The 25,366-nt window shown below is 38.3% G+C and overlaps 1 protein-coding gene and 2 long non-coding RNA genes across 9 annotated transcripts in view; 1 reads left to right on the top strand and 2 right to left on the bottom strand.

Moving 5' to 3' along the window:
• Positions 1 to 6,639, top strand: part of robo1 (roundabout, axon guidance receptor, homolog 1 (Drosophila)) — a 291,196-nt gene extending 284,557 nt beyond the window's left edge. For all 7 annotated transcript variants that reach the window (XM_053239792.1, XM_053239793.1, XM_053239791.1 and 4 more), the window contains 3 exons: positions 4,262 to 4,510; positions 5,203 to 5,408; positions 6,454 to 6,639. In XM_053239792.1, the coding sequence (XP_053095767.1) occupies positions 4,262 to 4,510; positions 5,203 to 5,408; positions 6,454 to 6,468 (470 nt within the window). In that variant the 3' untranslated portion in view covers positions 6,469 to 6,639. The remainder of the gene's footprint in view (positions 1 to 4,261; positions 4,511 to 5,202; positions 5,409 to 6,453) is intronic.
• LOC128320157 (uncharacterized) lies at positions 236 to 5,228 on the bottom strand. Its single transcript, XR_008303616.1, has 4 exons — positions 5,123 to 5,228; positions 4,315 to 4,720; positions 3,033 to 3,146; positions 236 to 1,529 (listed from the first exon to the last, which is right to left on the bottom strand). It is a non-coding gene; the product is annotated as an uncharacterized LOC128320157 (long non-coding RNA).
• Positions 6,640 to 8,252: 1,613 nt separating the features above from the next.
• Positions 8,253 to 23,445, bottom strand: LOC113539177 (uncharacterized). Its single transcript, XR_008303617.1, has 5 exons — positions 23,339 to 23,445; positions 22,624 to 22,699; positions 22,390 to 22,524; positions 10,327 to 10,412; positions 8,253 to 9,091 (listed from the first exon to the last, which is right to left on the bottom strand). It is a non-coding gene; the product is annotated as an uncharacterized LOC113539177 (long non-coding RNA).
• Positions 23,446 to 25,366: the final 1,921 nt, after the last annotated feature.

The raw sequence follows: 25,366 nt of genomic DNA, 5'->3' as shown, positions 1-25,366 counted from the left end.
CAGTTTTTTTTGTGTTTTTTAAACAGAGCATCATGCTTCCTTTTATTTATTTATTTTTCTTGTTTCTCTTGTGAGCACTTTTCAGCACACATTTCCTCCAATTATCAAAAAAAAAAAAAATCAAAGCACCAGACTGCTCATGTCTCATTATGTTCAAGTTCACATTTCTGTTCATGGAGAGTGTGTTGTCTCAGCTCCGTCTCTCGCTGGCTCACAGCGACTACTGAAAGGGAAACACACAGAAGTAGGCTGCTGGTAATAACACACAGGTGGGAACAATCACACGTTACCTGCCTGTTTAACCCGCCTTCTCTCTCCGCCCACAACCAACGCTCGACCACTCCCCCACTGCCGCCATATTATACTGTACCTCAGCTTTGGAGTGTGACAGGATGAAACTAAACACACTGTTGTGTTACTCTTGACCACCTTAATGTACAGGGTGAATTTAGTGAAGATCTGAGAGCGTCATATTTTCCACCCAAAAAATGGTAAGAGGTTAGCCTTTGTGTTTTTTTGGGTGAAAAATTTGACGTACTTTGATTTTTACTAAATTCACAATGTACATTAGGAAGGTCAAGACGAACACAGCAGTGCACTTAGTTTCGTCCTGTCACTCTGCAGAGCTGAGATCTAAGCGTCACAGATCCATACTATACTACACTATATTGCATTATACTATACTGTATCTCAGTAATGGAGTGGGACAGGGTGAAACTAAGTGCACTGCTGTGTTACTCTTGGCAACTGTAACATACAGGGTGAATTTGGTGTAGATCTGAGAATGTCGAATTTTTCACCTTAAAAATGGTAAGAGGTTAGCCTTTGTGTTTTTGTGTTAGGTCATATACCACGCATACAGTGGTAGTTCATCCCATCACACGCAAGAGCCGAGATCTAAGCATCGCATTTCCATACTATATTACAACCATATTTTACTATACTGTACCTCAGCTTTGGAGCGTGACAGGATGAAACTAAATGCACTGCTGTGTTACTCTTGACCACTTTAAAAATGGTAAGGGGTTAGCCTTTGTGTTTTATTGGGCAAAAAAATGAACGTTCATTGATTTTCACCAAATTCACAATGTGCATCAGGAAGGTCAAGACAAACACTGTAGTGCACTTCATTTCTCTGCAGAGCTGATTATCACATATCCATATATACTATATATACTACACAGTACTGTACTTTACTAAAATATACCTATTTTATGTACTCTGTTATGCAGTACTATATTTGTAGGTGTGTGTGGGTGAATGAAAACTCAGGACACAGGTTTTTTTTGTTTTGTTTTTTAAACAGAGCTTCATGCTTCCTTTTATTTATTTATTTATTTATTTACTTTTTATTATTATTATTATTATTTTTTATTTATTTTTTTTTCTTGTTTCAGCACACATTTCCTCCAATTATCAAAGGAACTCAAAGCTCCAGACTGCTCATGTCTCATTATGTTCAAGTTCACATTTCTGTTCATGGAGAGTGTGTTGTCTCAGCTCTGTCTCTCGCTGGCTCACAGCGACTACTGAAAGGGAAACACACACAGAAGTAGGCTGCTGGTAATAACACACAGGTGGGAACAATCACACGTTACCTGCCTGTTTAACCCGCCCACAACCAACGCTCGACCACTCCCCCACTGCCGCCATATTATACTGTACCTCAGCTTTGGAGTGGGACAGGATGAAACTAAACGCACTCGCGTCATATTTTCCACCCAAAAAATGGTAAGGGGTTAGCCTTTGTGTTTTTTTGGGCGAAAAATTTGACGTACTTTGATTTTCATGAAATTCACACAGTGCGTTAGGAAGTTCAAGGCAAACACAGCAGTGCACTTAGTTTCGTCCTGTCACTCTGCAGAGCTGAGATCTAAGCGTCACATTTCCATACGATACTACTATATTTTATTATACTATACTGTACTGCACTATGCTGTTTCTCAGCTTTGGAGTGTGACAGGATGAAACTAAGTGCACTGCTGTGTTACTCTTGACCACCTTAATGCACAGGGTGAATTTGGTGAAGATCTGAGAACACTGAATTTTTCACCTAAAAAATGGTATTTGTGTTTTTTAAGGTGAAAAATTTGACACAGACTTTGATTTTCACCAAATTCACACCGTGCGTTAGGAAGTTCAAGATGAACATATTACTACACTTCGTTTCTTTCTACGATGCTCCAGAGCTGAGATCTAAGCAACTCATTTCCATACTGTTACAGTATACTATATACTACGCTATACTGTATCTCAGAAATGGAGTGTGACAGGATGAAACTAAGTGCACTGCTGTGTTACTCTTGGCAACTGTAACACACGGGGTGAATTTGGTGTAGATCTGAGAATGTCGAATTTTTCACCTTAAAAAATGGTAAGGGGTTAGCCTTTGTGTTTTATTGGGCAGAAAAATGACCGTCCACAGATTTTCACTAAATTCATACTGTGCATTAAGAAGGTCAAGACAAACACAGTAGTGCACTTCATTTCGTCCCATCACTCTCCAGAGCTGAGAGCTAAGCATCACATTTCCATATTGTACTGTACTATACTGTATCTCAGCTTTGGAGTGTGATAGGATGAAACTCACACTTGACCGCTTTAACACACAGGGTGAATTCAGTGAAGATCTCAGAGCATCAAATTTCTCAACAAAAAAAATGGTAAAGATCTGAGAGCGTCAAATTTTTCACCTAAAAATGCTAAGGGGTTAGCCTTTGTGGTTTTTTTGGAGCAAAAAAAGGAACGTTTACAGATTTTCACATATTCATACCGTGCATTAAGAAGGTCGAAACACTTAGAGTGGTATGCTTACTTCGTCCCATCACACTCCAGAGGTGAGCTGTAATATACTATATTTGTAGGCTTGTGTGAAAGAGGACTAGGAAGACAGGAGTGTTTTTTTGTTGTGTTTTTCCCCAGTGCATTGTGCTTCTGTTTGTTTGTTTATTTATTTATTTCTACAGCAAGTGTTTTTTTTTTTAAGTGCACACTTCTTCCAATTAATAAATACACTCAAACAAACATAATACCTCAAAGCTCAAAGCCTCTCACGGCTTGTTATTTTCAAGTTATGTTCAAGTGTTCAAGGCGAGTGTGTTGTGTGGACTCTGTCGGCTTCATCTGTATCTGGCTCACAGTGACTGCTGAAAGGGAAACACACATAAGCAGGCTCAATTCAATTCAATTTGTATAAGGCTTTTAACAATGGACATTGTCATAAAGCAGCTTCACAGAAATAGCTTACATTCAGAATATAAATTTTAAATTTATGAATTTATCCCTAATGAGCAAGCCAGAGGCGACGGTGGCAAGGAAAAACTCTGTGAGACGATGTGACGAAAAAACCTTGAGAGGAACCAGACTCAAAAGGAAACCCATCCTCATCTGGGTGACACGGCTAGTGCGATTATAAATAAATCCCTTCCATATCTGTATACTATATGGTCAAAAAGTGCAATTGTGTAACAAAAAAGTTCATTATACTTTACACATGAAGTCTATTTTGTTCAAGTTATCAACTGTTCACTGATGGAGACTTGAGTGCAAAACTGTTCGTGGGAATTGCAGTCCTAAAGCTATCAAAGCAATTGTAGACCTCAGCCAGTAGCCTAAGCTGCCGGTAATAATACACAGGTGGGAACAATCGCACATTACGTGGCTATTCAACCCGCCTTCTTCTCGGTGGGGGCTCAATCAATTTGGTACAGATCTGTTTACAAACACATTAAGATGAAAATGCCAATGTGGCACCTCCTTTCCTTGTTCACTGCCGAGAGAACTGTAGTCCTCTGCTCTGTCCTTTGCTGTAGGATTAAATGATGTCCTCGGGGTCGTGAATAAACATAGAAGGCTTGCTGTTTTGTATTAAACTTCGAGGGCATTCAGGGAAAATCTTTGATTTTTATGCACTGGAGAGAATAGAAATTTGGCAATCGAACAGAACTTGCTGCTACGAACGCTAATGACCAGTCCTTGCCAGCAGGATTTTATGGTTTGCCAGGCTGCATGTGGAAAGGACTGTAGAAAGGACTTTCAGTGTGCAGCTGGCGTCAGGAGACACAGCTCGGCTTCTCTCACACCTAGCAGGTGCTAGACAAATGAGTGCCGGTGTCAAATTAGCGCGCTGTCACTCTGGCCGTGAAGGGCAAAACCTCTTTCATAGATGTGCCAAGAGTTTGTTTGCAGGACAAGGTAGCACATGAATACTTCAAATAAATACTCTATACTTGCTAAAAATGAGATTTCTCCCCTCACACAGACCTTCCTCCGCCACCCATCCCACCTCCAGCCATGCTCAAGTCCCCAACTCACCCAGCCAAGGCAGCGGCAGAGACAGGAAGAAGGTCCAGCTCAGCTGAGAGCAGGGACAAGAGAGACAAGAAACTCAGAGACGCCTCGGACACAAGAACCAGCTCGTCAGAGCGTCGAGAGGCTCAAGAAAGACAGAGGGCTCAGAGAGCAGGGAAAGCCAGCAAACCAGAGCCAAGCGCAGGACGCCAGGACCCAGGTACTACGAATCCACTTTAAAGCCCTTCCAAGGTTTTTTTTTTTCCCCCTAGAATAAATATAGATGGAATAATCAGAACAGACCACGGTGTTATAGGAAAATAATCAAAGACAAGGTGTTATGATGTGGCTTAATTTAAGCAGAGTTACTGTTATGTATCACAAAGTGACCTCAGGAATTTGTCAACACCAAAAGACATATGCATAACATCTGTGAAAAACAATTTTGTAAACAATCATTACACACACGTGTTAAATAACGGAAAGCATAACCAAAGCTACCAGTATTAGTATAGTGTTCCTAATAAAGTGCTCAGTGAGAGCTGTGTGTATAATGTGTGTGTAATGTGTGTCATTTGACTGTGTCATACTAGTCTCTACATGAGTTCTAACTAAAGAAACAAAAACATATTAGAACATAATTCAGAAATCCACAAGCTAAGAGTTGAAGAAAAATGTTATAAAAATCTACAACAAAGAGCAGGAAATGTCTTGTTGGTGTCATTAATTAAATGTAAAGGTATAAAAAACCTTTGCACTAAACCCTTGAGTGTATTAGAGCAGTATAAACTCATTAAAGAATGTTAAAGAGACTGAAAACAGAAAGCATTACCATTTGAGTTACACTGACTGTGAATAGTTTCAGTTGTTAATGTAGACTCGTGTGTGCTCTTCATGTCCGTTGTGCTTCAGAGGACATTGTGCCCTACAGTCGACCCTCTTTCCCAGGCGTCCACAATCCCCGGGGTGAGAGAGAGCCGAGCTCCTCCAGCTCCATGTCATCACGAGGTTCTGGAGGCCGGAGGAGAGGTGAAGGAGTCTCTGGGAGCCGCAGGAATCCTGCAGAAATTAGCCTCAACACCGTAGGAGCCTTCCAGCCAGGAGACGAGCAACTGGAGGTACGGCTGTGTACAGGAGCATTTCAGACACTAGGCCACGAGTTTCCCCTGATAAACCTCCGTTGACTTGGGGTAGCTCTTACAAGAGTTAATTAAATACATGCTCTGAGTATTCGCTGTTAGATATTTTGCCTAATATTTATTTTAAAATTCAAAAATTCTTAGTGGTTTTTTTTTTTTTTTGGTCTCTAATCTGAGACTCCTCCTAGTATAATTGATTTGGTACTCTGGTTGAGAAAATGATAAAACAACGGATTATACATAATCCACATACAACATGATGCGACAGAGAGAAAGACAATTTGAATAAAATCAGCCATTTTGTTGTTTTTTTCCCTTCCTCTTCCCCTGAGGGAATATCAGATCTGCTTCTTTTTCTCTTTGCCACTGACTGATAATTTTAGTTCTGTTCAGATAGACACGTCAGTGAGTTCGCAGGCATACGCTGCCTCTTGCTCTGGAAAAATGCTTTTACTTGCCGTGTTTAGTCGCCTATTGCTCATATCCATTTATATGAACTTCGTCTCCATGCTGTGTACACTGGAAGCCCGTTGGGAGGAGAGTAAAATTGAGTAAATCAGAACACCGTGATCTCGTTAGCTGTTTAGCTCGAACTTTATAATGTCAGCTACAGGTATAAAGCCAGTTTGTGTATCAGGCAACATTTAGTTTTCTAGAAACAAACATGATCATGTGCCCATGTATGACAGAATGACCTGGTTGCATAGAAAACAATGGACAGACACCACAAAGCGAAACTAATCCTGTCTGAATAGGGCTAATGTTGGAGTGGTTTGTTAAACAGCATTTGGTTTGGCTTTTGATAATTTTCCTGCATACTTAACAAAAACTGGATTTAAAGGACACCATAAATGTGCTGTTCAGTAGGAAATCAAACGATACAGAAAATATCGATCAGTAAATATGATCCGTTTTAACTTGACCAGATAATTTTAAAGTATATATGGGTCACTACTGTTTACAGAAATAAAACTAGGGAGAAAATGAACTGATTGGTGTTTTTTCCCCTCTCTTCTTTCCTCAGATGGCAGAAAGCTGAAGTCGGAATGGACACGTCGCTATTTTAGCAACCATCTTCAATTTTAACCATCTCAACCACGCCTTTCCTTTCATAACTACCAATCTTGAAAACTGACCAACGGTTTAACTCTTTTATTGTGCGTTTAAAGGTCATTTCACAAAAAAAAAAGAAAAAAAAAACAAAAACAAACAAACAAAAAAAAAAAACCCACAATAATGGTGCGTCTGAGGGGGTGAAAACGATTTTGGTTTAATGTGATGTGGATTTACTCCACGCGTCGAGTGTGACTTTGCTCAGCAAGTCCTCGATGCCAGGCATTACTGTTAATAACTATTATTAGCTTCAAGCAGAAAGGGATGGACTTACCTGTAAATAAACATGCATACATGTCTTTTATAATATGTGTGGTACGTTAAAGTTTGTCTTCCTCAGCTTACTGGGATAATTTCAAAGTTTTATTATTATTCTGAATTGTTTGCATCACATCCATCCTGGTTGTAAAATTGTCATATCATTTAAACAGTTCCAAGAAAAGTGCCACATTGAAGATGTGTTTCTTTTTCTTTCTTTTTTTTTTTTGTTGTAATGCACTGTTATTTTGTTGTCTGTCAATGTTTGTTGTTATTTGTTTGCCTTTGGTTTTAAAAGCACAATCACTAAACTTTATTTTGAACCATGTTATCGATTAACCTTTTTGTCCTACGTGAAAAGAACAGGTACTGTATGACAAAAGGCCTCGTTAACCCTGACGTAGTTGAAAGAGAGGAAAAGCTGTTTACAAATATGGAGGTGAACGAACGGAAACACGAGCCTGCATCTCTCTCTCTCTCTCTCGCTGCCTGATTCTCAGAAACGTTTCATTTGCGCATCGTTCCATCAGCACACTCATTTACTACATTATGCACTTACCGACACTTGAAATGAGGAAACGGGAATCTGGAAGGACTGGCTAGCTCAGGGCCGTGGCGTTGTGCCGAGGCGTCAGTCACTTTCGAAGACGAGAGAGGATGCTACGTGTTTACTCAGAGGGCATCTGCAACTTTTTTTTGTTTCTTAAAGTACAAAAAGCATCAGAAAAAAAACTAAGAAAAAAAACAATAAACAAAGATAATTGAAGTGATTTGTGTTTTGTTGTTATTTACATGTTACTTTCATGCGCTGATGAATTCTGAAATCTAAATAATTTAATTAACTTTCTATAACAGCAGCTCTGACAGTAGTGCAGCTGCAGATCACAGATTTATTTTAATGCATTCAATAATGCAATACGTTATTGTTTCTATAGTAATAAATTACACAGGGACATGTACGACGGACACTCCAAAAAAGTTTTCTGTAAGGAGCGCCACCACGCTCCCTCCGATCCTCTAGCACTGCTCGACTGGTCCCTCCATCTCTCAGGGTACAAGGAAGGCATGCATCGAGACTCTTCTCTGTTCTGGCACCAAGGTGGTGGAATGAACTTCCCCTAGATGTCCGAAAGCTGAGTCACTGGCAGTCTTCAAACGACGGCTAAAGACTTACCTCTTCATAAAATACTTAAATTAGCACTTTCACAAACAAAAAAAAAAAAAAAAAAAAAAAAAACCTCCCCAACAGAGTTTTTGGACTGATGGTATTCCTAGTTTGTGACCTACCGAGCCAATATCAGAATGTATTTTTGATAGACTTCAAAGCACTATTGTAAGTCGCTCTGGATAAGGGCGTCTGCCAAATGCCATAAATGAGATGTTTATTTAGAATTTATGGAAGGAGTCTCCAGTGTCAGCACTTGTCAGCACAGAGGAGTTTACGCTTTGTGGTAACATGATAAGCTGTGTTTATTTTGTCTTATTAACTTCAAGGGAGAGAAAAAGAAAGGGGAACAACTGTTTATAGCTGCTATAACATAAGTGAGAACAGGAACTAACATTTCTGGACATTCCACAACATTAAACGTAACTATAAACATATAAAAAAAAAAAGTGTGATCGAAACAAACAAATTTTGGATGGTAACAGTAACCGTGCCTCATCACTCCACCTCATCACTGATTAATTTCCTGTAACAGCACAATATGGCGTATTCTATACTTTACGTAAAATGGGTCTAAACTTTCAGTCAGTGGGAATCATAAAATCTCATCTAACAAAACATAACCATGCTTACCTGTCATAGAGCTGGAGAAAGGGATTAAAAAAAAAAAAAAAAAAGATCTTTTAGGAAGGGGAAAAAAAAAAAAAAAAAAAAGAGAAAAATGTGTTTAGGGAGAGTGTTTCCAACAGTGAAAACCATAATTCAGACATGGGAGAAGAGACAGAGAGGGGAAAAAAAAAAAAGATGAGGAAAAAATTATTTAATAAATAAATAGCAAAAAAACATCCAAAGCAAACAACAAATTCTTTTGATTGTTTCACTATTAATATTTATATCATTTTGGCCATTTCTGCTACTTGCTCTAATGACGTAACGGCTATAAAACTCTCATTTTGGAGTCATCGACTTTAAGTAAGAGTGTAAAAACTTTTGCACTCACCAATGCTTGATCACCACAAGAAATTACTGCAAGAAACAAACCAAGAGAGGAATCCTGATAATCACGGCACTGCAATGTTCTTTATCCCCTTCAAGCAGTGATCGCTTCGAATAGATGAAGGACGTTCTACGGTTTAAAAATAAGAAGTGATCGACAGCGTATGGCTGTTAAACGTGTTGTGTTTCAGGACTGCTCAATGGGATCAGCGTACACGACTCAAGGTCACGCAACATGATAAAGCTATTCATCACAGTCCCGGCGTGATCGCAGTCAGGCTGATTACATTAAACTTATTGACATTTATATCACTCGTTTGATGAAAAGCCATTACACCTATAAACAACGATATGGCCATTGTCCTATGTTAATATGAAATCCATTTGCGCCTTGGTGAAATTACAAGCCTTTAAAATAAGACTGCTGATGGGGTTAAAAAAAAAAAATAAATAAAAAAAAAAAATAAAAAAATCACCATCAATAATAATTAAGTATGGGTGAATAACGGAAAAATTCTGGATAAATGGATTGTCTTAGCTGTTTTATGGAGCCTTTCAGATCTCAGCTGGCAGCTTGTATTTAAAATTAGTGTTTAAAATGTTTTGTATTTAAAATGTTTAAATACAACTCTAAATGTTTAACTCTACGTTCACCACTAGCAAGTTCCAATGAGGAACGGTAGTAGCTATATGTAGCTTCTAGTGCTGACTAACTAAATACAAATTAAAGGAGCATTAGGTACCGTGTCAAAATTTGGCAAGAGCATGACTTTAATGGTTAAATGGGTGGAGTTATAGGATTTGAAAGATTTTTTTTTCCTGCATTGCCTTAAGAATCGAAATAGAATAGCAGCAGATTCAGCGATATCGTCAAATATCGAATCGTTGCCTTTAGAATCAGACTTGTATCATATCTTGTGGAAGCCTACAGTAAGAATACACAATTCACTGAGCCAGCACTGCTGTGACAGATTAAATGAGATCTAATATTTAAAAACTAATGACCCCCAAATTCCCACATTTCAGAACTCAACACTTGTCAGAAGCACTGAAATGTCAGCTGGGCACCCTGGTTTCCTGCGCGTCCCCCCAGGCGATGCCGCCACCGCGGTTTTGCCTAAAACAAGACTGTTTTGCCCCAGGTGTTCCCCTAATAAGCACCCTTCTAAACGAGAACAAATTTGGAGCAGGAGCGAACCATCCCCCTCTGCCTCCATCCATCATTTTAATGAGCCAAGTTGTGTATGAGCTTCACTACGACTAGCAGGTGATTAAATCTCAGCGACACACTCTCAGACCGTCCCTGTGATGTCTCGGATATGGAAATCAGAATGCGTTCATAATAATACGGCTATTAGCACATACCTGGTGCTACCTGCGGCAGCCATAATGCACAGTTAGAGTCCATGTGCTGAAATCAGGCCAAGTGATGGAAAAGTACTTTGATCCATCTGAAACACAGAGGGAGGCTGCATCAGGAATGAGTGCGGAGAAATAATGTGATTGAGTGTTAGAGAAAAATATTACTGATAGCACTTATCGCACTGTTCGCATGATTACTTTCTCCTTTATGGACTTGTAACAAGATGTGCAACACAAGTATTACAACTTGAAGAAATAAAATCGCCACCTAATTAGCTTTGCTGTAAAATTTCTCTCCCTGTTTCCTCACCAGTGCAGTTTTGATGAGATTTGTAGCTTGACTGGGAGGTAATTAAGAGAACCAGCTGCATGATGTCAGTTTTCTCCCAAAGGAGACGCTAGAACCATCCATCTCGCACACTACTGTTCACCCCGAACCTCCTACAGATTTCATTCACTAAACTCCACATACTGTATTTTCTTTTCCACTCTAACAGGTGCTGCAACTTAAACAGTACTAGTAAGTAATGTGTATATGTATGTATACAAATTGTAATAATTGTTTAAGTTCTTACTAGCAATGCACTGAAATGGAAAAATCCTGTCTATCTGTCACTACGTACACTGTGTTCATCAAAGCAGTTTGTACTGCGAGAGCTAGCTACCTGCGCTCAGCTAGTTTTGGCCTTAGCGGTGTTCTCACATTCCTCGGTAAAAAGGGCTTATCATCAGTAACTTTCTTCTTTTCTACTTTAAGAGTTTTTACTTTTCTACTTTAAACTGAATGAGTTAAGTTAAATCTGGACTGCTTTTACCAGAGTATTTATTTAGATAAGTAATTGCACTTTGACTGGAGGAAAGAATTTGGGTACTTCTATCGAGATTATTATTATTATTTTTTTTATCAAATTTTCTCTATTTAAAAAAAAAAGCTATAAGACAAAGCTGAGCTGATGATAAATAAAAAAATTTTAACATAATTAAGCTTTTAAGATTATTATGCTATGTTCTACTGAATTACTAATGTGACTTACAGCACAACACTTTTTTATGCAACAAAATTACATACTCTTTACCTGCATGTAAACAGCAGCGAGGATCAATATACTCATCACCACATTGCACTATGCCAAGATAGCAAGTTTTCATTGCTTCAGTGACCTGCTCAGTCCCTGAATCTCTGTCCTATCAAGCATGTTTCAGATGAGATGGAGAGCGCTGTTCACAGCAGGAAAGTGTAACAGTGGAACACAATCATTTACGAACCTTGTAGAATCCATGCTTAGATGAAGTCAAGCAGATCTGAGGACCAAATAAGGAGCAACAGGCAACCAGATATGCTTATCTCATATCCAGACCTGACAGGGTGGGTAAGATATGAACCGTAGGCTTCAAGAGGTCCACTTTATTCTTCGGGGGAATTTACTGTAAATATTGTACGTACAGTACCATAGAAAATGCTGAACAAAGATAACTTTCAGAGAAAATAAACCATCAGTTCAGATGACTACATCCTAATCTCGTTAATTTATCGAACGGACCTTAGAGTACTTAGGACTTTTTAAGACCTGGACCACACTGCAATCATTTTAATAAGTCTGAAGTCATTACGGCTATTACAGCAGTCACTCCGGTCCATCTTCCTTTAGTGCTGTTCGTGGCCTCATTAGCCGATGAGCACTGCCACTGCCATCCCTGTTCACCATCCCGGTTGACGTAAGCTATCCTTGCTCGTAAGTTACAGACAATTTTTCATCTTTCTAATTATTTTTCATCAATTATATTAGAAAGTCCCATCTCTCTGCAAGTCCCCATCATCAGGGAGATGCTTAGTCAGATTTATGAAAGGAAACCTGTGCCAGAAGTGGCGCATTATAATGAGCCAAATCAGCACAGATTGACAGTAAGTTTATCATGTCTGGGTGGTGTGTAAGGAATAAAAGGACAGAGTAGCTGTCAACAAATGCTGACGATGTAGATCTATTCTATCTTCAGGGAAATTAACACCTTACTAAGACGATTATCTTTCAGCTTGAAAGACTGAGAGTTGGCATTCCATGTCGATATACCATAACAGCTTTGCATAATACCCTATATGGCCAAAAGTATGTGAACACCTGACCATCACACCCATATGTGGTTCTTCTCTAAACTGTTGCCACAAAGTTGGAATCACACAATTGTAGAATTAAGATTTATGAATTATGATTTCCCTTCACAGGAACTAAGAGGCCCAAACTTGTTCCAGCATGACAATGCCCCTGTGCACCAAGCGTCCTCACCCAACATCAGTGCCTGATCTCACTAATGCTCTTGTAGCTGAATGAACACAAATCCCCACAGCCACGCCCCAAAATCTAGAGGAAAGCCTTTCCAGAAGAGTGGAGCTTATTATAACGGCATCTTTACTGTGTAGAGTAACTAGCAAATTGCAAGAGGATAAGTTCCTTGTAGAACAAATTCTACCAAGTTTATTAGGTCTTTTTACCCCCTGTTGAATTTGTTACATAAGATTTATTGCAAAATGAGGAATCCTCACGGGCTACAGGTATAAAATTCTTAGAAATCTCTATTCTTAGAAAAATTTCCAAAGAGGTCCTAACCCTCCTTTTTTTAAAGAGATTTCCCTTTGAGGAACAAACCAAAATGATCTTTAGGGTGCAAGATGCAATAAGATTGAGTGGATGGCCGTATGGTTCGAGTCCCAAAACAAAATTTGGGAACCAGCTTCATGAAACTGTGCATGATAGGATATTCAACACCAACGAAAGTTATACACAGAACATTCACTGCGTACGTTATGTAATTTTGCAGTTTAGGTGATTGATGCTTGTGAAATTTGGATCCTGGCTGATTGTTAGATCACAATTGCTACTTATTGGCACTGAACTTCACTCAAAGTTAAATATTTTATTTACTTTGCTCATGGATACAGTCTTTTCAGAAAAGAAATCTTTCCTGGTATAATCGCATTAAAGAAGCATTAACTGAAACTGTAGGAGGAACTATGAACGTCACTGAGCAGGTTCATGACCGCCTTTTCGACCTCGTCATTTGCCATTCCGCATACCGCTAAAAGGGTACTCGTAGTGTAAACACACAATCAAGACTTTAGCCGCTGCGTTTTTGTTACAATCCCGCTCTGAAAGACCTTGACACCAGCAATTATTGAGCTAAAGCACAGCAATGATGGAGCAAGTCTAAACAGTTTGAAGCTGACCATGAGCACATAATAGGACTAAATTGGCATGTTTTCATAGTCAAATGACCCGCTGAACAGAGCGGTTCGGAAATGAAGCGCGATGATGGATGAGAGGTTAGGATACGGGTGAGCGAATGGCAAAGCCTTTAACAGGCTGGAGCGTTTCTCTTTCCTCCTCTCACACCCTCTTTAGACTCCCACACTCACATTCGCCATTTCACTTTAGTCGTTTTGTCTCTTTGAGGTGCACACATGAACAAGCATGAACCACGAAGCTTTTATTTACTAAATGTAGCATTGTCAAGAGCCTTGATGCGTTTTCTTAAGGCTTTGATCAGGAGGTGCCAAAGAAAAACACACACACAGTACTAAGCTTGCTAAAAGAATACACAGCAAACATGCAATTTGTACATTTTTGCTTTGGTAAATCCTCCAGCACTGCATACTACTGTTGCTTTTAAGGAGTTAGGGTCTAGCTATAGGGACACAGGTGGTAGGAGTGTGACAGTATGGTGGATCGTGATATGCGGCTCTTGAATATGTCTTATCTTCAATATGTCCCTGTGTGGGAGTTATAACTCAAAGTTGTGACTTCATTGGTATGTAATCCAAAAAATTCATTGTTTAAATTTGAACAGCTCGGGTCTCATGATCTTTAGCCACTGCTCTGCTCAGCTCTCGTCACTCGTGATGAAGTGCTGGACGCAGCATCGAGTCGAATAGCTCTCCGTCCTTGTCACGTGGCCGTAATTAGTTAAGGCACTCTCTTATCATATCAGCTGCAGGGTGAGCATATGTGAGTGCTGCGGCATAACTCACGATCCTGTTGAAAGCTTGTTCTATTGATTACTACGCTCCCATCTCCCTTTACCAGACTAATGAGCCGCCAGGATTTCCACTAGAAAGGTTAATACGATATCGAAACGTCAGGAGATTAATGATATCGTTTTCTGTGCCGGGGCCCCTCTTTGACGGAGGTGACAAATTCCTTGCCCTTTTCACTCTAGCTCGAGCCATGTGCACGGTCATGGCCCGGCCCTCAGCGGACCCAGAGAGAGCGAGAGATCCGCGAAAGCTCACAGGACAGAGAAGCGCTAGAGGAAGAGAGGATGACACAACTGAAGGGATGGCTAGGCCTCTGTCAGGAAACAGATTAAATGAATCCATCTTCATTAGGATGATAGAGAGCGAGTCAACCAAGCAAAAGAGGAGCCAGTGTGTGCCGTGTCTCTCTTGTTTTGCCCTGTCCACTGGTTTTGAATTAATATTTAGCATGGACTGTGCATTTGTGGCATTATCAAATCTTAAATACAGCATGTGATGTTCCGTTTGGAGCAAGGACGGACAAATAATAAATTTATTACCTAGCCTATCAGGCAAGTCAAATCTCCAATGTGCTGTTAGTTAGCTAGATGCATTAATACAGACTGAGGAAAACAAACACGTACATAATTATTATCCTCTTCTAAAAAAAAAAAAAAAGTTATCCTGTACAAAAATCCTGTACTAGAATGAAAGCAGAGATGCATCTGCTGCTCGGGTAAATAGTCTTCTATTCACATTTCTACTTGAGTTAAAGTACAAAAAGTACTGGCTTTTTATTGTATTTAAATGTCAAAGGTAATTAAAGTTACATGTCCACTGCATGAATCACAAACATAACTGCCTCGCTGCTCGATGGCCATGTCTGACCACAACGCAGGACGCAGTGAATAAACCTTATTCAACAGTAGAGATTGTGAATAAATGATCTTTTTTATTCAAGTTGGCTACTCTTGTAAACTTAGTTCTAAAAACTTTTGGGAAGTATAATACACTTGTGATGGTAAAATTTCATACATTTAGGTAATATAAGGTAATATGATAGCTTTGTGAAGGTTAAAAAAAGAAATTCCCACAAAAAAGGGTAATTCCACCTCAAATCAACCATGGGGTGAAACCACACAGTCATGGATTTTGCTGATTTTTTATTTATTTATTTATTTTCACCATTTGATAATACAAGTATAAGTACAAAAACCAAAAAAATTTTTGAGTCAACTTTCACTTGTCACAAAATGGCAGCCATTAAATCTGGTCTGAGCGCACTTCTCGATGTGCCACACCCCCTTTTTCAAACACTTTTCCCTTAATAACTCAAAGGATACATGCTATGAAGATGAAACCTGATGTAACAGCATGGTCTGTCGTGCGTTATTCCACTTAGGCCAAAGATTACAATGTGCAATTTATTAATGAATGACACGTCATGCGTTTTAATGGTTTATAGTTAGATTGAATGTTGTGGAAATCCGAGAGACAAGTTGGTTCCTGTTCTCACCTACGTTATAACCAAGATAAACAGCCATTCTCTCACCAGCCCCCTTTTTTCCCCCCTCATCTCTCTCTCTCTCTCTCTCTCACTCTCAATAAATAGAATTTTACAGAGAAACTGGAAAGCATAAACTCCTCTGTCCTGAAGATTTTCCTGAGCTGATACACTTCGCAAATCACCGACTTTTACAAATCGCTTGCGCCTCAGACTCCTCCAATAAATGTCTTCCAACACAAAACTTCACCACATTAAAGATTATAGGTTTTACTTTACAGGTCCCTGTGCACAAGCCGTTACTGCAGAAACAATAATGTATTAGAGCGAGTGCATTAATATAAACCTATTGTTCATGTTAGAGCCAGAATTAATGTCGTGAAAATATGAAAATAATGCACACTTTCTGATCAATCAGATCCAAGAATTCAACAAGTAGCAACTGAAGGCAGTTGCAGTAAAGGCCTCGCAAAGTATCTCATGGGAGGAAACTCAGCATCTGGTGATGTCCATGGGTTCCAGACCTCAGGCAGTCATTGACTGCAAAGGATTTGCAAGTATCTGAATTGCAAGTATTAAAAATAATCCTTATATTTATAATTATGTTAGTTTGTCCACTTACTTTTGAGCCTGAGAAAACAGAGGGACTCTGTAAAAATGGCTTTAATTCCTAAAGGGTTAATGGAATATTTTTGTTAAATCCCTTGAATTAAAGCTGAAAGTCTACACTATAATTACATCTTGATTGCTTCATTTCAAATCCAGTGTGGTGGCATACAGAGGCAAAATTACAAAAATTGTGTCACTGTGCAAACGCTTACGGACCTGAACGTATATTGTGGTATCTTTATTATTTTCTTTTAATAATTACAAATTGACTAGAAGCGGCTTATTTTAAAATATAAACAATTAAAATGTGTACATTTAAGAAATAAGAAACAACTGTCATACTAAATTTTTTTTTAATGCAACACTACATCATGATACATATCGTGTATTGCAGAAATGCCTTTGAGAATTGTGATATAATGTTTTTGGTCATATCCCCAAGCGCTTTTGTAAATTAGGTGTGACAAAGATAATGACAATCAATTACAAGCATTTGGTGCGATATAGTATTACATTAGCTGTGATTTAGTACTTTTGCTGTTCCTAGATGCACACTTTGCTAAAATTACATTTGCATATGAAGGAATGCTCCTTCAGATATCAGTACAGACAAAGCAGCTGTGCTACTGGCTAATGACACAAATTCTGTGTTACAGTTTCTTTTGCAAATCTGCATTCTATTTTATCAACAATTACACAGCACTATAAGCACTCAAAAGAAGTAGAATGGCTCTGATCCAATAGCCAGGCTCGGTAACAGGTTGGGGGGCGGGGACAAAATGGAGGAATTCAGAGGGAAAAAAAACAAATTCAATTCAATCCTCTAACACATGGAAAAGATTGGAACTGCACACACTTGGAGTTACCATGAGTGTGGAGTTACCACGAGAGGTTTGCACTGTTTTTTGGCATGTTTTGTAGATCACCTGCTGCTGAAGGGTGTCTGTCTTCCTGAAACCAAAATATTTTCAGATGTTTGATGTGCAATTTCGTTTGTCTATACGGTCGGCTTCACTTGTTTTGTTAGATTTGCATTCACTTGCCAGACCAGGCTCACTATTGCTAGCCTTTGCGATCTTTGCTGCTAACTAGCGCTTGTTTCCTCCATGTGACTGCAGCAACTCGTCCTCTCAAAGGTCAGTTAGGCTACGCATCACGTTTGAGGAGTCAAGCCTTTTGAGTCGGGTTCCTCTCAAGGTTACTTCCTCATATCATCTCAGGGAGTTTTTCCTTGCCACCATCACCTCTGGCTTGCTCATTAGGGATAAATTCATACAATTAAAATTTATATGCTCAATTTATATATTTCTGTAAACTGCTTTGTGACAATGTCCATTGTTAAAAGTCCTACACAAATAAAATTGAATTGAATTGAAGCTAGACATTGCCAGTCTACTTTCGTGTTTTGTTATTCAAGGGGTTGCACACTTATCGGGTGAATCGCACCTAATGTGGTGTATGAACCGCACTTTTACAAATTGCTATTTTGATTCAAAATCAATTAATCATTGAGCCTTAGGTTTCGATATTAGCTGATACGCAAGGTTTCCGTATCGGTATTGGTATTGGAAAAAGAAACAGTGGTATCGTGCAGCCTCTAGCAAGCTTCTATACAAATAACTGACACGTAAATATAGAGAGGCGTATCAGTTCGGTTGTTGCAATTACATAACTTTAGAAAAGCGTAGGATCAGAGTGTTTGACGATTAAAAGATAATACTGAATATTATTCCGGTTTTTGGTTTGAACCTCATGTGCCGTGTCACCAGATGTTCATTTTTCCCCGGTTTGTGTTTTTAATTAGAGGCTCCGGCGTGCAGACGTGTAGCTGCTAATCTGTTCTTTCAGCTGGCATCGGGAGCGAGCCGAGCGTGAAAGTAATTGGCGAGTGTAACACAAATTGGATCTTAGCGAGATGTGACTTGCAGTCCCTCCGAGGCAGTGCTTGCACAGCGATTAGAACAATGCACGTTTCTAAACTATTTCATTACGCACACTTATAGATGTTTATGGTCAAAGGCTTAAGCAAGAAAATCTCAAGCAGTATAAATGTATGATTTTATTAAACAAAGAGGAGACATAACTGCTCTACACAGAGGAAACCACACGAGTCACGACAGTGACTTAAAATGAGAGTAATTATTTACATATATATATATATATATATATATATATATATATATATATATATATATATATATATATATATAGATAGATAGATAGATAAATAGATAGATGGATGTACAGTTATGTAGATAAAATATATGTAGATGTACAGTCAGGTGCAGAATTACAAAAACATATGTATATAGGAAATATTATGAAACCATAAAAGTATGTTGCTTTGTAATCCATCCATCATCAGAGAGTTTTTAAACACTAGAAAAAACTGGGAATTAGTCTAACTTTTTTTTTTTTTTTTTAAAATAAGTTCATGTGATTAATCAGTGTTTTAAATGAACAGACTGAACCTGTATTGTGAATTTTACACCAGTCGGCTTCTTTACAACTGGAGTTTAACAGCTAGCAATTAAACTGGGGTTAATTAACATCAGCTCGCTCTCTGTCTGTCTGTCTGTCTCGGCATCTGTGTGTTCATCTCTCTCTCTCTCTCTCTCTCTCTCTCTGTGTTTCTCTCCATATCTCTCCATCTTTTTTCTGTCTCTTTCTGCAAGTCTTTATCTTTTTTCCTCTCTCTGCATCTCTGTCTTTTTCTCTCTCCCTCTTTTACTGTTTGTGTATCTCTCTCTCTCTGTTTCTATATCTCTCTGTGCATGTGTACCTTTTTCTTTCTCTCTATCTTTTTCTGTGTGCCTCTCTCTTTTTTCTGTCTCTCCATCTTTCTCTTTGTCTATTTCCCTCTCCCTCTATGTGTGCGTGTGTGTGTGTCTCTCTCTCTGTCTCTCTGACCCCTATGTCACAGCCAAATTGGAAACAATTCATGTTAATTACTCAGAGCAGATAAATAAATAAAATTAGTTATTTGTTTGTTTTGTAATGAGGTGAAATATACTTGAACATCTGTCAATTGGGCACAGCACCAAAACATTACTTTAGTGTACAAATGACTGCATAAATTGCATATTCTGGGTCCTAAGGTTATTTTTCTTCTGTAAATGCTTTGGAACGGCCATCTCAGTGTCCTGCTGAACGCCTGTGGTTTGATTTTAGGATGGTGTCCACATGCACTAACCTACGAATGTGTGAAAGGTGCATGAAATGTGTACAGAGGAAGGTCCGAGGTTCAACCACAGCGACCCTGACCAGGATAAAGAAGTTACTGAAGATGAATAAATGAATGAGCACCACACTCCATCCAGTACACTTCCATGTCAGTCAACATTTCCAAGCTTCATATCTAAAAGCATGCATGAAAGTAAAAACTGCCAACTCTCACAAATTTTTTGTTGGGTCCCACAGGATTGTACTCCTGACACACTCCCCTATCACCAACTGTAAACTTTGAGTAGTTCCATAAAGGGTTTTGCACTAATTCAAAAACTTGCTTATTTTCGAAAAAAGTTTCGAACTCGATGCCAACGGTGTCGACAGAGAAGCTAATCTGTATGCATGAAATTCCCTTAAAATAAGGGAAGGAAGCTATAGAAGAAAAATGATTTCAGACATTTGACCTTGTTGTGACCTGTTTGGATCAATTCCAAAATCTAATCAGTTCAGCTGATGGTTACAATAATACTGGCATATAAACGAATGTTCAACCACTCATTCTTGAGATATCACGGTAACGAGAATCTCAGACGGATGGATGCACAACCCGAAAACATATTGCCTTCACCACTCTATTTACATTTTAGTTATTTAGCAGACACTCCTATTCAGAGAGACTTACCCAAGATATGCCTTGAACTATAATAATAAATAAACTGCAAGACAAGATGCGAAGGCTGCATGCGCTTGAGTGGTTTAGGCCACCTTGAATTTGATGTCTTGGTGCTCAAAGTTCACTCAAATTCAAATCTGATCCGGTTCACACTAATCTTTGCTAAGCACAAACAATAAGATGAGCCCTCATATGTGATGTCACCCAAAAAAAAATAATAATAATCATAATAATTCTGGGAAAAAGTGGTGAAATATCAGCACATAAACAGGTTACAGGGTTTGCGATGAGTCAGTGAGGTTGGTCCTCTAGCCACACAAGGCAGACGCAATGGCACGCAGAATGTGTCAGTACTAGTTTGCAGAATCAGCATAGGCAGCTTTAGTGTAAATAAATGTACATTTTCCATTATTTATAAGTCAGAATTACAAATGATTAGCAAAGAAATGTGACAGGAGACGTATAAATGAATAAAAGAGGGACTGATTCAAAGGTGAAGTACAAACAGCTAGAAAAGCGAATTGAAGGATGGTTTACACTTGAAGAGATCCATACAGGAACGAATCAGACGATCTTCCTGCCATTAGCTTGTTGTTAATTTGCTGCTTCAGTGACACGTGTCATCACAAAGGTTATATCTAATAACCTCGACTACCCTCATGCAAAAAAAAAAAAAAAGAAAAAAAGGAGACGTGTACCACGGTGTCGCTTGTGCGACTAAAAATAATGGCCACAATCATTCGTGTCTGAAGCCTGGGATTTACGAGAGATCACGTCTGATGACAGGCGAAGATTGTTCAAGAAGTTAAACTACACCATCCCGGATCATTCGTTCTACACACGGCAAATTAGACCAGCGATTCTTATTTCGTATGACACAGAGAACGTAGGACTATCCTGTCTGTCAATTACTGAGCATGCCTGAAAGAAAGCATCTCATTTCCAGAAGAGAAAATTGGTATACTTTGGGCCTTTTCTCACAGAGAAGCGGCGATTGTTGAGGAAACAGGGCCATCACTTACAGAGTAGAAGGACAGACAGAGAGGAATGGAAAGGGTGATATTTTTCAAGCTGAAATTTCCTGTTTGCCAAAGCTACTGAAACACACACCTGCTGGGTCGCCATCGAAGTACCAGAAATAAGAATTTATCCTCCGTCACAATGCGCCAAGAGTGAAACTCACTTTTGGACATGGCAATGTCAACCAAATAGAGTACCATTATTTACACATGTGGACTTTGTAGTAGAGCGTAGTGTAGTAGTAGAGTAGTAGAGCTTTCGCTGAAGTGAATGGCACAATATTCTGCATCTTTTTCCTGCCTTATTGTGACGCAACCGCCTTGAAGACTGTATAACCACAGTCCTTATGCTCTAATTGTAGCACAGTGTGTTTGCAACCTTGACAAAAATACACAAAGTCAAAGGTTTAAGCAATCAGCTGTGGTATCATAAATGTATTATTCGAGTCTGGCTGGCATCTTTATTTTCTCTCAGTATGTTTATCCCTGAGGTGATTGTGTGTATTAAATGGAAGAGTTACCTATATGACTTTAAAAGATCAAGTTACCAATTAGCGATTGTCATTAGAGGACCTGACCATCACATCCATATGTGGTTCTTCCCCAAACTGTTGCCACAAAGTTGGAAGCACACAATTGTTTAGAATGTCTTTGTACACTGTAGCATTATAGTTTCCCTTCACTGGAACTAAGAGGCCCATGACAATGCCCCTGTGCACAAAGCGAAGACATGGTGTGTTAAGGTTGGAGTGGAAGAACTTGAGTGGCTTGACCTCAACCCCACTGAACACCTTTGGGATGAACTGGAACACCGACTGCACCCCAGACCTCCTCACCAACATCAGTGTCTGACCTCACTAATGGCTATATATTGTACTCTATTTTAAAGGATGAAGCTACCAAGACAATTTGAACAAAAGACGAATTCTACCAACAAAGCTAGCTAAAAAAAATAAACATTTAAATGCTCCAAACCGAGCTCCAAACTCCTAGCTTGCCAAAATGATGCCATTACATTGTGGCTTAGCCTACAGCCTATAGTCATCCTTAATTATCTGGTTATTATTAGATTTTCTCCACCACTTACCACAGTGCTTTCTGCTTTCCTTTTTCCTCTTCCTTTTCTTCATTTTAAACATTGTGTATATTATATTTTATTTATAAGTTTTTGTTTTCAGCATGAGATGACAGAAAACCGTTTGCTTCCTGGAGTGTCTTTATACTGAAAAAAAGCACAAAACTTCTTTTCCTATGGAATATATATGTATGTACACACACACACACACACACACAGAGATTAATCAATTAATGAATTAATTACCTGAAGTTATTTCCACTGCATATGAAACAAATCCAGTCTGAATAGGGCTGTCATTAAAATCTACTCAAATTCAAATCTACTTTAAAGGAAAAAAAACAGTGTAGAACAATAAAAAAAAGACAGTAATGTTTTGCATTTCCATGTTGTTTTATATGTTTATAACAAAAAATTCTTAAAAATTAATAAATGTTTTTTTTTTTTAAATGCTGTTCTAGTAATAGAATTATCAATAAAGACAAATACATGTTTTTTAACTGTACGTGAAAGTACAAGACTTTAAATGTTTGTCTATTCTTTAAATATTTTGTGTTTTATATTTTATACAAACGCAGTCGTTAAAGTCGTTAAAATTTAAATTTCGTGAAGCTCGCGCACACCGTTCACACAGCGCGTGCTAGTCACAACCATGCTAACGCTAGCTAATTCAGTATGAAGCGCGCTATTAGCAACTGATTCATTTAGCTAATAAACTTCACCGAGCGAACAAATGAGTGTTTGTAGTACTTAAAGTTAAACATATGACTGTTATTTTGCTGTATAACGTATTTATCACTCCACAGCTAGCTAAAACATGCTAACTCGTTGGAAAACTAGCAAAAAAGTTAAAATATAGCACAATGCTTTCCTCATCGAAATATAAATAATTAACGTGACATTTCTAAGAAACTGACAGAAAGGTAAAATACAGTAACAAACAATTTAACAACTTGCTTACCTCAGACAACCGCTTTGCGTTTTCTCTGAGATAATAACAACATGATGCCATGTTTCACAAAAGAGTCGGCTCTTAGAATCGGATCTTTAAATCGACTCTTTGAGGTGACCGTTGGGAGTCGATTCACTAGATTCAAATCGCAGATGAGACCAAACAAAGAGATAACGACACAACAACAACAACAACAACAACAACAACCGCAACAACAACCACAACACCAACCGCAACAACAACCACAACAACAACAGCAACCACAACCGCAACAACAACCACAGCCACAACCACAACAACTGCAACAACAACAACAACAACCGCAACAACAACCACAACAACAAAACAACAACAACCACAACATCAACAACAACCACAACAATAACAACTCCAACAACAACCACATCAACAATGACAATAATAATAATAATAATAATAATAATAATAATAATAATACAGAGAGATATACAAAAGTGAATAAATAGTACTAATACTACTACAACAACACTGTTACACAAAAAGGTACTAAACTGTTCAATTCCAGGTAGACTATCCTTAAGCAAACACCTTCTGTACTTTGTATCTTTTACCTAGAAAGGGGCATGTAATGAACCTTTAAAACTTTACTGTAAAAGCTTTACACTTTACTCTAATTATGGGCCAATTACATACCATTAATCATTTTAAGGTACTCTATATAAACACCTCAAGGTGAAAAATACATATTAAACATATTTAACATACAAATATACAACATACAAGATAACCAGGAACAAGCAACAACAAGGAGTGGAACAGTTTAGTACCTTCATATAATAATAATAATACTAATACTACTACTACTACTACTACTACTACTAATAATAATAATAATGTCAAAGTTTTTCGTCAAGAAGGCAAGAAGTTTGTGTAACTTTGTGTGACTTTAGCATCTCTTCATGTAAAAACATCTCTTTTGACAAAGCCATACACTCATGCAGTGCCACCTGTCATGTGTGTGTTCTCTCGTTTTCACCTCATCGCTACGTTTTAATTAATAAATGATTTAATGACTGGAGTCAGGGGTATGGGGCGGCGTCTCCTACTGCGTGTGAGCACACATCGTTAATCAGGGCCATTCCCATTAGCCAGGTCACTAACAATCACGCTCAAACAATTAGGGCTTGATTAAGAGATGCTCATTAGGCAAACGCTGCTGAAGCCTGCGGGGTGCGGTACTGGTACTGTATATTTGTGGGTCCAGTACCAAGAGCTCTCTCAAGGTCTCTCAAGGTCATCTAGAATTGATGATAGAAGCTTTATTTCCCAAAATTGACATTCTCACCGTAGTGGATTTCTCGACAGGAGAGAAAAAGAAGACCAGCACAGCTCAAAGGAGCTGTTTAATCGAACACGACTCTAACAAAAGAGAAGTCAGAATGAGACTGAAATGACATAAGGAATTAAAATTCACTGAAAGATGTGCAGCATAATGGCTTTATTCAAATGACCTTCTGTCATCCTTGAAAAAATTAAAGAACATGAAAGAACTACCGTAGTTTTTTTGGTAATGGTCTTATTCATGAATCAGCCTGAAACACTTAAAATGCACTTAAAACCAAATTCTTCACACATTTTTTGTTATTTTTTACATCTTGGTTCCCTTAACAAAACTTATTTACATTAGTTAGCATGAACAAATCGTAAACTTCAGAATTAATTACATTAAAGTAACAAAAAATTGCATTCACTAAATCTAAAAAGAAGCAAAATAATAACATCCATAAGTAAGACTAAATCTCCAGTGGAAAAGTGGTTATTCAAAAGAATTAATAAATCATGCTGAATTTTTTGCTCTCAGTATTTACACTTGAAATCCTGTGTTTAATTGATAATGAATTAGTTTTAATTTATTTAATTTATGTTATTTTTTTTTCAAGTCATGATTGGAACAAATATTACCTAACAATGTAGATGCTAACACTAGACAAAAATCAATTACTATGTGTTAGCTTACTTTACACCACAACAGTGCTGAATTCTCAAATCTAATTGGTC

This window comes from Pangasianodon hypophthalmus, chromosome 14 (assembly GCF_027358585.1).
Source record: "Pangasianodon hypophthalmus isolate fPanHyp1 chromosome 14, fPanHyp1.pri, whole genome shotgun sequence".
Lineage (NCBI taxonomy): Eukaryota > Metazoa > Chordata > Actinopteri > Siluriformes > Pangasiidae > Pangasianodon > Pangasianodon hypophthalmus.
This window is presented reverse-complemented; position numbering and strand designations above follow the sequence as displayed.